The sequence below is a fragment of the Carya illinoinensis genome, chromosome 15 (assembly GCF_018687715.1).
Source record: "Carya illinoinensis cultivar Pawnee chromosome 15, C.illinoinensisPawnee_v1, whole genome shotgun sequence".
Lineage (NCBI taxonomy): Eukaryota > Viridiplantae > Streptophyta > Magnoliopsida > Fagales > Juglandaceae > Carya > Carya illinoinensis.
Genome location: NC_056766.1, coordinates 17,474,828 through 17,490,914, shown reverse-complemented (window position 1 = coordinate 17,490,914; position 16,087 = coordinate 17,474,828). Strand labels below are relative to the sequence as shown.

Genomic DNA, 16,087 nt, shown 5'->3' with positions numbered 1-16,087 from the left:
CTACTTCCATTCCCATAACCCTAGTAGTAGCACGACTATTTCCTTCAATTGTATACAAAATTAAATCTCAAGATAGGCCATGCTGTTCAAATCTCCAATCCATCAAAACTATTGCACTACCCTCCTAACTCCTACTACTTATTACCTCACGTACCTGTTTAGGCTAATCACCGTTGATTCCCAAGCTTCCACTTTCAAGATTTTATTATCCACTACACATTGCGACCCAACAATCTCTCTTCAAGTTAAATAAAAATGTCTATAATTCTCCCAACTGGACACTCAAACTCCATAGGAAAGTATAGCCTCAAAATTTAAATTCCTATGTGACCTCAAGTCACAATTAATTCTTGAAGATAGTCTCAACAATTAATACCAACCATCACTCTAATTGGTAACCCACTTCAATTGTACACTCCGATCAACTCACCAAGAACTCGAAGTTAAGATCTATTGAATTTAATACTATCACATCTAATCCACTTCAGTACTCACCAAAGCCCCTTATCTCAAGCCAAAATGAGACTAGGATTTGTACTCTCCGAAATCCATACACCCTCACCACCACTATAAATGGATCTCATGTACCCTTAGCTAAGATCAATAATCATTCTAACGTATAAGTGAACCATCACTTCCATTTCCAACATCCGTACCTTATCCTCAAAATAAACAAAAATTCATTTCCCAAAACCTGCATCATCTATTATCCTCAACTCGGTATGAATCAATCCTAAAACTTGTCACTATAACCTCGAGCTATAACAATTATTGCCAACCAACATTCCATTGAGTAACATGCTTCGACTGAACACTCCAATCGATTCACGACTATCACGTGTCGATCTCATACATCCTTAGTCGAAACCAATAGTCAGTCCAACATACAAGTAATCCATTACTACTATTTCCATCATCTCGACTTATATCCACAAATCAACATGAATCATTCCTATATCTGCTTAACTTATACCCTTAACATCAGTAAATAGTTATCGCTTAAAGCTTTGTACTGAAAATGACCTTAAACCTGCTAATAATCCGTTCCCAAAAGTCTCCAGAACATAAGGTCTCAACTTTAATCGAATTCAATACCAACAATTAAACTATTGTTTCCAAAACCTCGATGGATCTATTTCTTCCGAACCGATAAAAATCATTTCCTAAAATCTATTACTACAACCTCGAGTTAACAATAGTCATTTTCTGAACTAAGTCAATATCTACAATCCTCAAAGAAGTATATGAGCTAGATCATTACCTTCCATCCTCAAAGAAATGTACCCTAGAAAAATTTCATATCAATAACTCAACTCTGATCAACCCCATTTTAATGGTTGCAAACTAATCACTCTCCAGAGTAAATCAAGCTACCACACCAAGTCTGTAAAACTAAGAACTCAACTCTTATTATAAATTGGTCCTTCAACTCTGCAATTCTAAAACCTTAAATCAAATAAGAATAATTTCTAGAATTTCTAAGATCAATGAGCTTACACCCCATAATAGAACAATCTACTCTCAAATCTTTTAAAAATCTAAAACATTAACGGATAATAAATCGTTTTCTGAAATCCTCAAGATTGATGGCTTTAATCCAAAACATTTACCTTAAAAACTTGTAAATTTTAAAACCCCAATTGCCACCAAATTGCTCATCCAAATCAGCGAAATTTAAAACTTGAAATTTAATTATTTCCCCCAAAGCTTGTCGAACCTAACACCTTAATTACCAAAATCTTATTTCCTAAAATCTATAAGGCCTCAAACCTTAGATAAAATTCTCTTAAACCAATCCTTAAAGTTCGTTGAACCTACACTCTCCTATTCTATAGCCTCATTACATATATTCTACAAAACCTAAGACTTCAATCATCTTAAGCGACTTAAAGTTAACTCCCCTCCTTATTTGCAACTTACATTCCTACTCCCAAGAGATCGCCTAATCCATGTCGTTCCCTTCTAGCCACAATATTATAAAAGGAACCCACCTCTATAAAATTCAAACCTACTACACTAAGTATTTATTCCTACCAACGACATTCTCGATAGTACTGTCCTCCTGCCATAGCACAATCCTCAACCCCACTTTTTAACTCCGGACAAAACAAAACAAAACAACTTAAAACAAAATAAATCAAACAAATAAAACATGTCAAATAGCAACTTTACTTAAAATAAATTTTAAAACACAACTTTAAAAACATTTTGGTACTCCCTACAGGACATTTGGTTTTACCTAGAGCCAAACCGCTCTGATACCACCTGTGACGCCCCCAAATCCCCACGCACGGACACGGGAAAATTGAGACGTCCGGATGATGACATCACGGGTCACTACCCTCTCGACGTGTGCCAAGTGTGTGTATAAGCCACGAATGTGCACGATAAACACGCAACGAAAAGCAAAGTCAATAACTAAGTACCAAAAGTTTTCTTAGTTTAATACAAAGCTGTTTAAAACATACGTAATGAAATATTACAAAACAAAAATATATTTTTAAACGAAACATCAAAGCTTAAACTTTAACTCAGAACTCCGGCAGAGCCGCATCCTTGGGCTCAGCCTCCTCCTCTTCCTCGAACCCTGCACCAAAATCTACGGAACCAAAAATGGTGCCGCAGGTAAGTAAAATCCAAACACCACCAGATAAAAACATATAAAACTCAAACAATATGCATAAAAGAAAAACCAATGCACATGTCCCGTAAAACCATTTTTTCCACGCACGCCAAAAACCCATTTGGCCCACAAAAACATAATGCTTAAAATCAAGTCTCGCCATTATCCCAGATAAGGGCCCAAACCACCATTTTCCCAGAAAATGGATCAAATGCCTCAACACATCCTCGCCATTTTTTCAGAAAATGGCCCGTATCCGAAAACCATAAAAACGATCCAATTATGCATGCACCATGATCTCCCCTAGGGATCATCCGCACACCCTGATTCTGTGCCACACCGCAGGTAACGACTACGCATGTGACACCTAAACGAGCAATGCCCAGACTCACGCCCAGGGCGTACCTGGCCAGGCCATCCTCTAGTTCCCGCCACTCTAGGGACCACGGAGTCGACACGACAGTGTTACCGTATCGTGCGATCCGGTCATCGTCTTGCGACAACCCAGGGGACGTCACTCAGTATTATCCACTCCCGAGTCACCAGAGGAGCTCCACTGAGATAATAACCCATCCCGGCTTGGGCTCGTGAGACACACACAACCGAAAATCATTTACGCCAACAAAACATGATTTTCTCACTTAAAATAAAATGTACATGTATGTAATATGTAACGCACGCCTCATGGCTCAAATAATCAAGCAATCACAAACAATCAAAACCAAGCACTCCGTCCTCAAACCATCCGACCCCCGAACTCCTCGAACTCAGTCCGGAGTCCAAAAACTAATCCAACGAAAATAACTTTAAAAGCAATAAAACCAAGAAAATATTTTAAACACAACGCAAAGCTAAAATATAATAAATAACTAACAAAAACTAACTACTAAATTTTAAAACCAAAGACAAGCTAAAATAAATTAAACAACAATGTAAACCTAAATAACAAATAAAATCAATTTAAAATCCAATAATTGAAAATAAAAGAACTATTATTTTAATTAAATTAAAATATTCCTTCAGTGAAAATACACGTAAAAATGGGGTATCACAATGATGATTTACTTATTTTTATATTTTATCCTTCATTTATATTTATGATCAATAGCGCTTGACTTTTATTCAATCCGAGTTGCCAAATGTCTATGCATATTCTTGTTTTTTGTGGGGATTTTTCTCATCTCAAGGTGTCAACCCAATTAATAGTTAATATTTTACATTTATATATTTGGAATGTAAACGTCATGATATTAATTTTCACATGCCATACACAAAATTTCGTTCTCGAAGTGTTTGATATTTTGTCTGATGCAAAAGAAAACAATTATATGTTTAGTCAAGTGATAATTGTTAGAATTAGTGTTGGAATTTAGCTTAAGGCATCTGTACATTTGTATGCAACTACTTTTCCAACTATATATATAAGCCAGTTGCATATTAATATTTTTGTGTCCTTCATAAATGATGGTTTTATATTGTAATGAAAATATAATGAAATTGTGTATGTGGAGTGTTTGTCTAAAGGCTATTGTGCTATTTTTTCAATGAAATGGATATGCTTGTATGTTATGATTATGGAACATAAATATGACATTATTGTATGAACATGATCATGTTCTTGTGCACTACATGTTTTAAATTGATATGTTACTTGGACTTATTAATGATATAATAGATCATGTGAGATTAGATTGTAAGAGATCTAATCAATCCAATGATGTAAGAGGCATTGCAATATATTTTTTTCATAAATCCATGGCAATATAAGTAGTAGTTGTCTAGTGACTTCAATTGCATTGTGAACTAAGGAAAGTAAGTATATAGACGATTTATTGAAATTTTAAATAATTTGAACTTGTTTGCAACAAAATTCAAAACCCAGTACCTTTTGCAAACCAAAGTCAGAAATAATTGCAATGACAAATATAACTAACTTTGTAACAAATTTTATGAATTTGCAACGGCATGTTTGAGTTGCAAAAAATATTTTCTGGTCAAAATATACATTTGCAAGGAATACAATTCATTGCAACTTCTCAATTTCAAAGGAAAACAAGTCCTTCCAATGTGAAGTACTTTTGAAATGAAAGTGACTTCACATTGCAACGAAAGAGTTTCATTCGTAAAATACACTTGTAAGGAATGTACATCGTTGCAAATGTCTAATTATAATGAATATACATCATTGCTATAATGCATTTGAAATGAACCTATGTCATTGCAAATATCTATTTGCAATGAATTAATTCGTTACGAGATTGTATTTGCAAATGATGATTTCCAACAAATTGCATTCATTGCTTCGGTATGTTTGCAATAAATGCATTTTATTGGTGAACTACATTTGTAATAATGTACATTCTTTACAAATGCACTTCTACAATGAATTAGTTCTTAGAAATGGACTTTTGCAATGATTTACTGATGGGCCCCAAAGTGGACCTAGTCTTAAGGATCAATTACAAGATCAAGAGTCAAGAAAATCAAGGAAGCAATGCAAGGATTGGTGTAATCTAATTAGGATGAAGCTAGCAAGTGCCCAACACTCAAGATGGCCTCAAAAGAAGGACAACCAGTTTTGATTCACTTGATCCAAGTTTTAGAAGACATGACTTAGAGATAGGGCCTGTTGTTGTTGAGGCTTTCAATTTGTTTAAAGAATTTTTATTATTAGTTTAGAATAAGTGGGCTTGAGGATGCTTAGTCCACATATGTTTTATTTCAAATGAACTAGAGTTTTTAGAAAGACCCTGTATTTTGACCAATGGCTTATTTGGAAAGTTATTATTTTATTTAAACTAGGGTTTTAGAAGTTACTGTAGAGCGGTACTATTCACGCTATAGTACCTGCGGCACTATTCACTAGGATTTTTGGGGATGGTTTATTTAAAGCACTTGTAGCCTCATTGGAAAAGGTTAGACAATATTGAATTTTTATTGTGAGTTGAGTTTACTGCTCTTGTTTTTTATTGAATTTTTGAACTTATCAAAGATAAATCACAATTTTTTTGGCGTTCCTCTCTTGTAATTTGGGTTCTTGAGACAAGTTTTTCAACGGGTCTAGATTTTAATATAATCTAGGTTCTTGAAACGGGTTCTCAATGGGTCTAGATTTTCCATCCATTGACTTGATTTTGATTTTTTTGAGTAAGTTTTTGAATTGATTGTGGGTTCAAGGGATTCCAATTTCGCAAGTTCACATCATTTATATTCGTTGTAAATGCATTACATTGCAACGAATTGAAATCATTGCTACTCTAAATTTGCAACGAAGTGAAATTGTTGCAACTATAGATTTGCAACAAAACTAAATGGTTGTGATGTATTTGTAATGAATCAAATTCGTTGCAAATGCATATTTGCAAGGACTAAATTCATTGCTTTCATACATTTGCAACGAATATAAATTGTTAAAAATGTATATTTGCAACAACCAAATTCGTTGCAAGAATGAAATATTTTGTAGGTAAAAGACCAATTGCAATAGTTGCCTATACGTTTGCAACGAGAAGATATAAATTTGTAACAAAAAAATATGTCACTAAAAGTCCTTATTTGCAACGAAAAAAAAACTCATTGGTATAGACATTCGCCAATGTTGCAATTCCAAAAGTAAGGCAATGAATATTATTCGATGGAAATAGTCAATTGCAACCAAAAAAAAAAAAAACTTTTTGCAACGATATATTTTCCTTTCAAAAAGTATTTCTTGTTGTAGTGAATTAATACTCCCAAGTCTATTGAAATAAATTAATTAATGACATACTTTTTGATTATTCAATCTTCAATAACATATTTGCATCGTTATTGATAAGAGTAGTGCTATATGTATTTACACTTTTACTTACACTTTTACTTACAATTTTTACTTACAAAACTTATCATTCTATTAGTTTTCTTTTAAAATTCAGAATTTGAATTTGAATTTTAATGATTTTCAACATAGAAATAACTAACATGTAGAGAAATAAGTTTTTTATAAGTTTTTCTTAAGTACATTTAGCATTTTCCTTATTGATATAATAAAGAAAATATTTTTTTCAATATATATAATAATTAGACAATCATTCATCTAATTCTTGTTTGAGCACTTGGGATAGCTTAAGGCTCATGTGGACACGTGGAGTAAGTATGTTAGAAGTTTATGAATAGTGATGAAATGGTATGTAAATTGTGGTGAAATATTTTTAGTTAAGATATTTTATTTGGTTTTGAAAAATGTGAGAAAAAAGGTTAAATAAAAATATTATAAAGTTAAAAAAATTTTTGAATACAATTATGAAGTAAACATGTATGTTATTGAGTTGTGCTTGGGTTCTAAATCATTTTGGACATGGTAATATTTTGGTTACAACATCTGTTATAATACTTAAGAGGGTTGGGCTTGATTTTTTAAATAGACTTGTGATTGAGTTGGAATTAGGTCGAATGAATATTAAGTGGATATTGATGAATTTGAAAAGTGAAAATATTTTACGAAAATTATAGAAAAATAGGTTATTTTAGTATTTTAGGTTTAAGTATTGAAATACATATTTGATTGAAAATTTATGAAAGTTACGTGATTATTTTATAGGGGACAATTAATATTTGTTCGACACTAGTTTGGAAAAATTCTGAAAAGCTAAAAAATCCAAGTAAGCGGAGTTCCTATATTAGACTTTGCATAAAAAAAAGAAAATGAAATGAGATTGATTTTGAAAATATGCATCTTTGTTTTCAAAAGAAATGTGAAAAAAACCTCATTTATTTCTTCTGTATTACTCATGAATTCTGTATGAAAGAGAAAAGTATTTTTGGTCATAACTGTTATTGACATGAGCTAACTTTTGGAACTTTATTTATGAATTGTGTAAAAAGTGAATATGAAAATTTGTGCATAATTCTATGATTATGATCTGATTATATTGTATTCTGAATATGTTCTATAATCTAATATGATGTAATGTGACTTTTGAAAACTTATGGCATGACATTATGTTTCTATTCTGTTCCAACCTTACCATGGGTATAAAATTGTGGCCTCTATTCGGGTTGGTACCAATCTTTCTGTTTCCAATGCACCCACTTTGAAAGTAAAGTGGTTTTCTACACGGTCTTTCTTGTGCACACACTCGGGACTCCGAGAATGAATACGGGGAAAATCTCACATTTTGTTTTTACTCGGTTGGCCGTCGAGGTTTGCACAACCCTAACACCAAGGTTAAACATGAAATTCTATTTTTGATGAAATATTTCAGTTATGCTATGCCAAAGGAATTTTGAATAAGAATATTTTTGAAACTTTCGCTCTGATATTTTTGATAACATGTTTTGATTCTGCATTCTAAAAGTAAAAATATTTTGTTCTGTATTTTGAATTTTGTAAATGCTCATGTTTACATACTAGTAATGTTTTCTACTTACTAAATTGTTGATAACTCACACCTTATCTTTATAATATTTTTCAAATAATTTTGATGGTTCAACTGAAAATCAAGAGGGGGAAGTGTTAGCAAGGTTTGATGAATAAGTGAAGTATTTATTGAAGAGTCCTATTTAGTAGATTTATTATTTTATGTTATTTTGATATTTTGAGTCATGGATATTTGCAAGTCTTTGTGGATTTTTTAATTTATTTTATTAAAGTATTTCTTTGGTGTCCATGTAGAGGAACACAGATATTTGTATTGAACTAATAAGTTAATATTTTTATAGTCTCTACAGTATATATATTTCAGTTATTGGAGCTTATTTTAGGTAACTATCATTGGTGCCTTGGGAAAGGCTTGAAGAGGTGAAGAGATGAGGAAGAAGAATGTAGCTGATACTAAGTGTTGTGGAAGAGAGGATAAAGGAATTAACTATATGAAAGAGTAAGTGAAATAGTGAGTTTTGAAGAAAAGAAGGAAGCCATTTAGTGTTTTAAGTTGTTGCATTTTGATGGAGATAATTAATGAAACAACGTGTTTTGCAATCAGTTGTAATTCATGTGGTTGCGTTTAATTGTTCGTAGTTTGTGTTTTGGAATTAAAACAGTGTGTTTGATATTTCTTACTTCACTTCTGTGAATATATATAAGCATAAGTGACCATGCATGGTTCTTCAACATTTTGGCAGGATGGAGGTTGAAGATCCCTCGAAGATTCTCTGCAAGATTAGCAATGGAATCTTGTTCATACATTATTGAGTGTTTTACTTTCTGTGGATGATTGTAGTTGCTTCCTGTGTGCGTTCTTGTGTTGGGTTGCATTAGGTTCTATCAAGGACCTTACAGTAACAGGGGCTAACTTTTTTAACCTTTCCGGGTACAGGGCGTTACAAATATAGTGATAAAATCTTTCCGAAGAACCGAAGTGCCCTGAAAGGCGGTTTCTTATCTTCATACTGGCTACTGGAGGAGGTTGAGATGTCGAGCAGGGCCAGATCAGTTTCAGGAATTGAACACTCTGCAGGATCATCTTTGACATGTTCCAAGAGGAGGAGCAATTCAGAGGCAATTATTTGACCTCTGGAATTCCAATTGAGAGACAGATCAACTAAAGATTGTAAGATGGTGTCTCTCATGACCAGTTGACAGAAATCAGCATGCTCACGACATACAAAAAGAAGAACACCTGCAGCATGTTCTTGTTCCTTCTTTGTCCCAGTTTCGAGTATTTGGGAAATGTTAGTGATGCATGAGCTGGTTTCAGCTACTACAATCCTAACCTCCTCTATACTGCATAGGTTCCTAATGATCTCAATGCAAAACCGTGCTAGATCTGGATCACCCAATAACTGAATCAGCTTTGGAATGCAGTCCAAATACACCATATGGTATCCAATATCACAATTGTAGGACAAATTACACAGTATCTTCATTGCAATACTATGAAAGTCCCGAGTCTTGGTATTGAGGACTTTAAGAATGGAAGGAAGAACACCAGATGCCACTATCATAGACTTGTATTCAGGTTGGGAAGACAAAACCTCTATGATACTAAGGACTTCTCCAGTGATTTCAGTTTCAATATACAATGCCAACATGTAAATCCCATCTTTATCAAACAGTAGCATTTCACTGCTGCATGAAATAACAGAAAGTTGATCAGCATAGGATCTAGTAATTTCTCATGCACCAAAATATACTAAACAATAGAAAGAAGAACAAATAGGTTCATGCTCACAGCAACCGCCACCAAAGGGTGGGAGCAGAAATATTGTTAAGAGGATGAAAAATGTTTTGCCTGTATATACTAGCAATTCATTTACTATTTAGTACTTTCTACAACTGTTTGGGAAATCCATGGAATATCTTTCATATAAGTTCACAATTACCTACCTAAAAGTTTAAGCCCCCAAAAAATGATATATATATATATATTTTTTTTTTCTAGAGTAGGTTATATTATTTTGATCTAATCATTATGGCTCTTTTGGTTGATGCGAAACCATACTTTTGTAGCATGCCTTATAATCTTCAATCCTATGCTACTCTGTTTCAATTTTTCTCATTTCAAGAAAAACTGGAAAGCCTCATGCCTTGAAACCATACAGGCTCATAATTAAAGCTATAATCTGCAGAAAAGAAGAAAAAAACTATCCATGCAAAAGAATTATCACCTGTTATTTCTCAAAATAGCCAACAGCACCTCTGCTCCATCTCTCTGTTCTTTTACATTAGTTAATTCATGTGCATCCTTCAAAAAATTAATCAAAGGTTCGACACAACTATTGGAAATTGAGTATGACATGCGTGGTTATTTTCCTGAAGTGTTTTGTTCACATCTCTAACTGTCTTGCACTGTGATCCCCATGAAAGTGCAGCAAGTCTGGAAAGAGAAGCCAACATGTTTCCATAAGTCTCTGTAGAGTGGTTAAGTTTTTCAGAAACTGCATTCTTCTGTCCATGCCTACAACTTAATCTGCTTTCATTAAAGTCATCTAAAATTTCTGAAACATCATCAGTCCTAGAAGAGCGTATGGACACAGCCCTAAGATGAAGGTTCTTATTCACAGAACTAGGAAAGCTGGCAATGGAACTAGAAAATGAAGAATCCCGGGAGAAGAGAGAGGAAATGTTTGGTTCTAAATATGGGTCAGGAATAGTAATCCCCTGCTGGGAAGACCAAGCATCAATGAGTTCTTTCATAATAGAGTTTGGAGCCATGAACAAGTTGTCAAGCTTCATATGACTTATAGGGCATGTCTGGTTACCCTCATTAAACCATTGCTCTATCCAAAATTGTTCAAACGTCATCCCAGAAGCAATAATCATTGGATCATGCATCACCTGCATAAAGATGGGACATTTGAACTCCTTGGGAGGTTCGGATGTACCAAAGTCATTGGCTCGAGTCTCATCACGCTGCATATGGCTGTCATCATCCTGGTTTCATCCAATTATTTCTCCATATTTCCTCAAAAGATAGAACAACCACTTCAAGATTTGTTTCTTAGGGTCTGTGTCAGTGGCTTTATCAAGCAAACGCTTAATAGATCTTTTCTCTATCAAAATTGCAGAAGGGAATGTAATTTTTAGTGCCGAAGCTGCAAGTTGAACAGCCTCGAGTTCTAAATCATTTACAGAATTGGACACAAGAATTGCTTGTCGAAGTAGTCCTAATATAACCTTCCCAGCCTCTTCTTCAGTAGGTGTAAGGGGAAACTTTGTGTGCCTAAGATCACGGGCAATTCCAGATATCTACAGAGAATGTTCAATTTGAATATTTAGTTGAGGGATTAAAAGGTGCACTGACCAGACATAATGTAGTGACTTGGAGTACTTAAGACAGAATATACAATATAAGGTCGTCAAAAAGTACAGCTAACAATTTTTCAAATTAGAATTTCCAAACTTAAAGCAAGATAGAAAAAATAAAAAATAAAAGGGATGAAGAAGAAGACAAAAGGAAACTGAGACTCTTCAGTAGAGTCCATTTTGGAAGTCTGTGAAACAAGTAAGGATCCTTTAAAACAACAGTCACAGTTAATTATGTTTCATACTACATGAGCATGTGGAGCCAGCATTATGAGGTAGAACCATCAGAGGTGTGCAAACTCTTTTAATTCTCTACTCCATTCAACACCGTTTAGTAGGAAAAGTTGATTGGGAAGGGGACTACTACTGAGGCACCGAAGGGTATACAACCTACAAAGCCATGCATGGAAATCTAGAACAAAATGAATTTGAACATCTCGGATTATTCACCATTTCCTAAATATATATAATAAGGGCTTGAAGTATTTCAAACCTTTCCAGCCAACAGGAATGGGACCATATTTTGAATTTGACTCAAAGATACTACCCAAGGTTTTCGTATTCTCTCACATTTGGAAACTATCCTCTCTGTTGTAATTGCCTGAAAATATTAACAATTTAATAGTGAAGAAAGATGCAAATAAAAGCCTTGAGATCATACATACAAATATTAATAGGACTGAACGCAATGCATGCCTTTAAAATGTAGTTTACAACTTGGAAAGGTGTTAACTCATCTATAATAGTTTGTGGCATTAATAATCACATGTTCATTGAGCAATAAACAAGAGTTAAAATAATTTCTATATGGTTTAAAGCTCTAATAATGTTACCATACATTTAGGTTGGTTTTAACAGATTTTATAAAATAACGAACACTATCCTGAGGCAATCATCAGTAACCAAAAAATGCAATCTTCATTCTTATTAGAAGAGGATGAGACATGTTTTTGGAATATGTACCAGGTAGAGTTTACTAGACTCTGAGCAGTGCTGTATAAGTAATTTTGCTTTATCCATTGCAATTTTTAATGTGCACAGTGCCTGTATTCCCGATGTGCATCGTGGCGGGGCAGACTCAATGGCTGGTAATATTTCCAAGATTCTGTCAATGAATTTCTTGAGTTCTAAACACATTAAACGATGAACCTGCATCCAATTGTAATTTACTCGGAAAGTTGTAGCAGAACAGGGAAATTTGGAATAAGCAAAGTTAAAAAAATACATTAACAAAACGATAAAGCCTTATCCCTCTGGGGATCACCGTATGGTTTAGAATATAGTTAGCCAACACTTCTGTACATTCTAGAATGGTTGTCAACCTAGAATCAATTATCTATGTCCTGATAGGGAATAACATCAAGACCAGTACACTCTATCCCAGAGTTGTCCATGAGGTTTGGAAAAATGTCATTAAAGAAAACTGCAACATTTGTGTATGAGCTTTTTTTTTTCTTTTTTAAGAAGAGACGCGGGTCACCTGTTCATGAGTGACCTATTCCCAATATTATTAATAAGCCTCACTTATGGTGGAGGAATACTTTGGAAACAAAACACGAAACCCTTAAGGCAAAAACCCCAAAAACAATACCTAAAAATCTTTACAAATAAACCAATTCCCATCAATACCGTATCTAAGGAATTCCCAAAGAATCAAGCCACACAATCCCCCAAAGCCTACCTCGCACCAAGCCCTCACCAACGAAATCAAAATCTCTATCCATCACCCATTCTTTAGCTAAAAAATTAGCCGCCATGTTGGTCTCTCTAAAAATATGTTGAAATCAAATATTGAGCATCCGAACACTCGTCCCAAAAATTCCAAATAAACCAATATTTACAAACCCCGGAAGTTAGCCAACCCATCACCACACTAGAGTCAGATTCCACCAAGAAATCTCTCATTCCAAGGGAAGACACAGCCGAAGCCCATCAAGAAGAGCCTGACATTCTGCAATGTTATTCGTCACATGCCCATAAAAATGAGCAAACCCCGCTACCACCTTTCCCCCATCATCCCGAATGATCCCCCCACCACCGGACCTTTCTAGATTTCCACCCGATCCCCCATCCACATTAAGCTTCATACCATCCACCACCGACGGATTCCATTTAATAATTTTTGGACCACGTTCACAAACCGGAATGATTGGGCAATTAAGTTCCTGTAAAATTGAATAATCATTCACTCCTTTCTTTTTAACGCTTCTCAATCCCTTAGAAATATCCCTTAAATTCACCTTCACCACTTTCACAACAACCTTCCAATCAAAATGCACACCTTTCATGCGAGACACACATCGAGCCCTCCAAAGAGCCCAAGAAATAATAATGGGTAACACTACTCGAACCCAACCAGCCTGTGAATTCTATACAGCACGTCTACACCAAAACGTCATCATCCCATCCCAAGACAGCTGCTGTGGTAATCGGATAGCACAACACGAAGCAAAGCACTCCCAAACTTTTTTTGGACCCTTCCCCTCACAAAGGATGTGATCTAGCGTCTTTGTTTTTGGCTCTATACAGCAGCCACACTTTGACACTAACGGTATACCCAATTGAGTGATCGCCTCATCCACTGGTAGTGAGTTATGTTTAGCACTCCAGAAACAACAAGCCATGCGTTTAAAGGAGAAGAAAAAAGAAATACTTAAAGAGGGACTTTTGTTTCTTCTACATGATAACATCAAACACTCATAACTACAGGCGATGACCACTTAATCATACAAGCTAAATGCTCTTAATCACACCTTGTGTCATACAAGCTATACCACCACTATTTAGGGAGTGAAACACTTGGAGGAGTTATTTGGCGTAGGGTAGGCATAATATTATATATAAATATAGATTGCGAAATTACTTATAACAGCCAGAAGCTTAAACCAATGGATTTGGTTCAGCAATACTGTATAAACCACCCATTATCATTGTTATTATTTGATAAAAACTCCATAACATGAGGAACTCCAGCAATTACAATCATAACCAATCTGCTATTATTGTACAATTAAAAGACTTTAATCTCATAAGCTTGTGTTAAACCTTGAGATTTCATGAAACAACAGAGAAAAAGTTCTTTCTTTGGGTCAAGTAAATGAATGAATGCATATGAAGGCATATTAAATGAGTAATTTCTATGATTGATGATAAAACTTATTCCCAATTACCCAGAAACGATTATTCACCTTAATTGTACAATAATATCGGAGCTCAACGCCTTCAGGATCATAGTTCTCCATCCAATAATAGAGTATTTTCAATCTGCAAATTGACATGATCAATTCATTTGCTTAAATTGAGCATTTTTTTTGGGCATAAATGAATAAATCATACAACTTCCACTACTTACGAATATCTACAATAGAAATTCTATCAATATTACACAAATAGCAAGACTGTACTCAAGACGACGAGAAACATTAGAAAAAGGCAAAAGAATAATAACAAAAACCAATGAAAACTCGAACCCAGCTGCTCTGTTTGTATACCAATTGGCTAAAATGGGTAGTCTATTACGATAACAAAACTTGCAAAAAGTTCCTGATTTACTTTGTTCAATAAAAGAGGATTACATTTATCCTTCTGTTGTCGCAAAACTTGAGCATAGAAAGGCATGAAATTTCTAGCAAACACAACAATTAGGGTGGGTTGAAGCATTTGAGCTCTAACCGCAATAACTGTCGGAAGACAGTAAAATAAGAAACAATGGAGATGATTACAATTTACTCCACATATGATATTCTAATCTATCTCATTGCTTCAACACAGCAACATGATAAGAGTGAAAATAATGTTTCGAGTGCAGATTATTAAACGCATTCTAAAAAGACAAGTACAAAGGCAAATGCCTGGAAAATTTGAAGAATAAAACACACTAACTTTGTATTCTTCCAGATTTGACACGACATGAAAGCGAAAGTAAGATTTAAGCCATATGAACAAGAAGATCGACGACCCACCAAGAGATTGAAGACTTGGCCTCTTGGATGGGACGGTGTGCAATGGGCAGCTCTCCTGGCCCCACAACAATGGCATTCATATTTTCATATTCCGCGACATCTTTTTCATTTTTGTCTGACATTGACTCAATCCGAGTTGCCTATATGTCCATGCATATTGCATGTCATTGTTTTTTTGGACTCATGGTATCAACCTAATCAATAGTTAATACTTTTACATTTATATATATGTGGAATGGAGTTACTTTTTATCTGCCATGTCCAAAATTTCGCCTTCAAATATTTGATAATTTGTCTAATGCCAAAAAAATAGGAGAAAAAAAACAATTATATGTTTAATCAGGTGATAATTGTTAGAATTAGTCTTGAAATTTATGTTAAGACATATGTACGTTTGTACGCAAATGCTCTTTCGACTATATATATAAGGCAATTGCATATTAACATTTTTGTATGTTCTTCATACTTTATATTATAATAGAAATATAATGAAATGGTGTATGTGGAGTTCTTGTTGAAGGTTATTGTGCTACTTTTTTAATGAAATGGATGTGCTTGTAGGTTGTGATTATGGAACATAAATATGGCATTATTGTAAGAACACGATCATGATCTTGTGCACTACATGCATGTTTGAATATGATATGTTATTTGGACATATTAATGATATAATAGATCATATAATACATTTTGTTGATGAACTACATTTGCAACTATGTGCATTCGTTGCAAATTCACTTCCACAACGAATCAGTTCATTGGAAATGGATATTTGAAATT

General features: G+C 34.3%; 3 protein-coding genes across 3 annotated transcripts; all 3 read right to left on the bottom strand.

Moving 5' to 3' along the window:
- Positions 1–8,727: 8,727 nt before the first annotated feature.
- LOC122297830 lies at positions 8,728–12,764 on the bottom strand. The gene is made up of 3 exons (XM_043108034.1): positions 12,309–12,764; positions 10,208–11,946; positions 8,728–9,668 (listed from the first exon to the last, which is right to left on the bottom strand). The coding sequence occupies exons 2-3, from the start codon at positions 10,336–10,338 to the stop codon at positions 8,921–8,923; spliced, it is 879 nt and encodes a 292-aa protein (XP_042963968.1). The 5' UTR covers positions 10,339–11,946; positions 12,309–12,764; the 3' UTR covers positions 8,728–8,920.
- Positions 10,367–10,958, bottom strand: LOC122296717 (U-box domain-containing protein 5-like). Its single transcript, XM_043106517.1, has 2 exons — positions 10,502–10,958; positions 10,367–10,416 (listed from the first exon to the last, which is right to left on the bottom strand). Exons 1-2 carry the CDS (start codon positions 10,956–10,958, stop codon positions 10,367–10,369), a joined length of 507 nt encoding a protein of 168 aa, XP_042962451.1.
- Positions 10,980–13,102, bottom strand: LOC122296716 (U-box domain-containing protein 6-like). Its single transcript, XM_043106516.1, has 4 exons — positions 13,034–13,102; positions 12,309–12,494; positions 11,839–11,946; positions 10,980–11,288 (listed from the first exon to the last, which is right to left on the bottom strand). Exons 1-4 carry the CDS (start codon positions 13,100–13,102, stop codon positions 10,980–10,982), a joined length of 672 nt encoding a protein of 223 aa, XP_042962450.1.
- Positions 13,103–16,087: the final 2,985 nt, after the last annotated feature.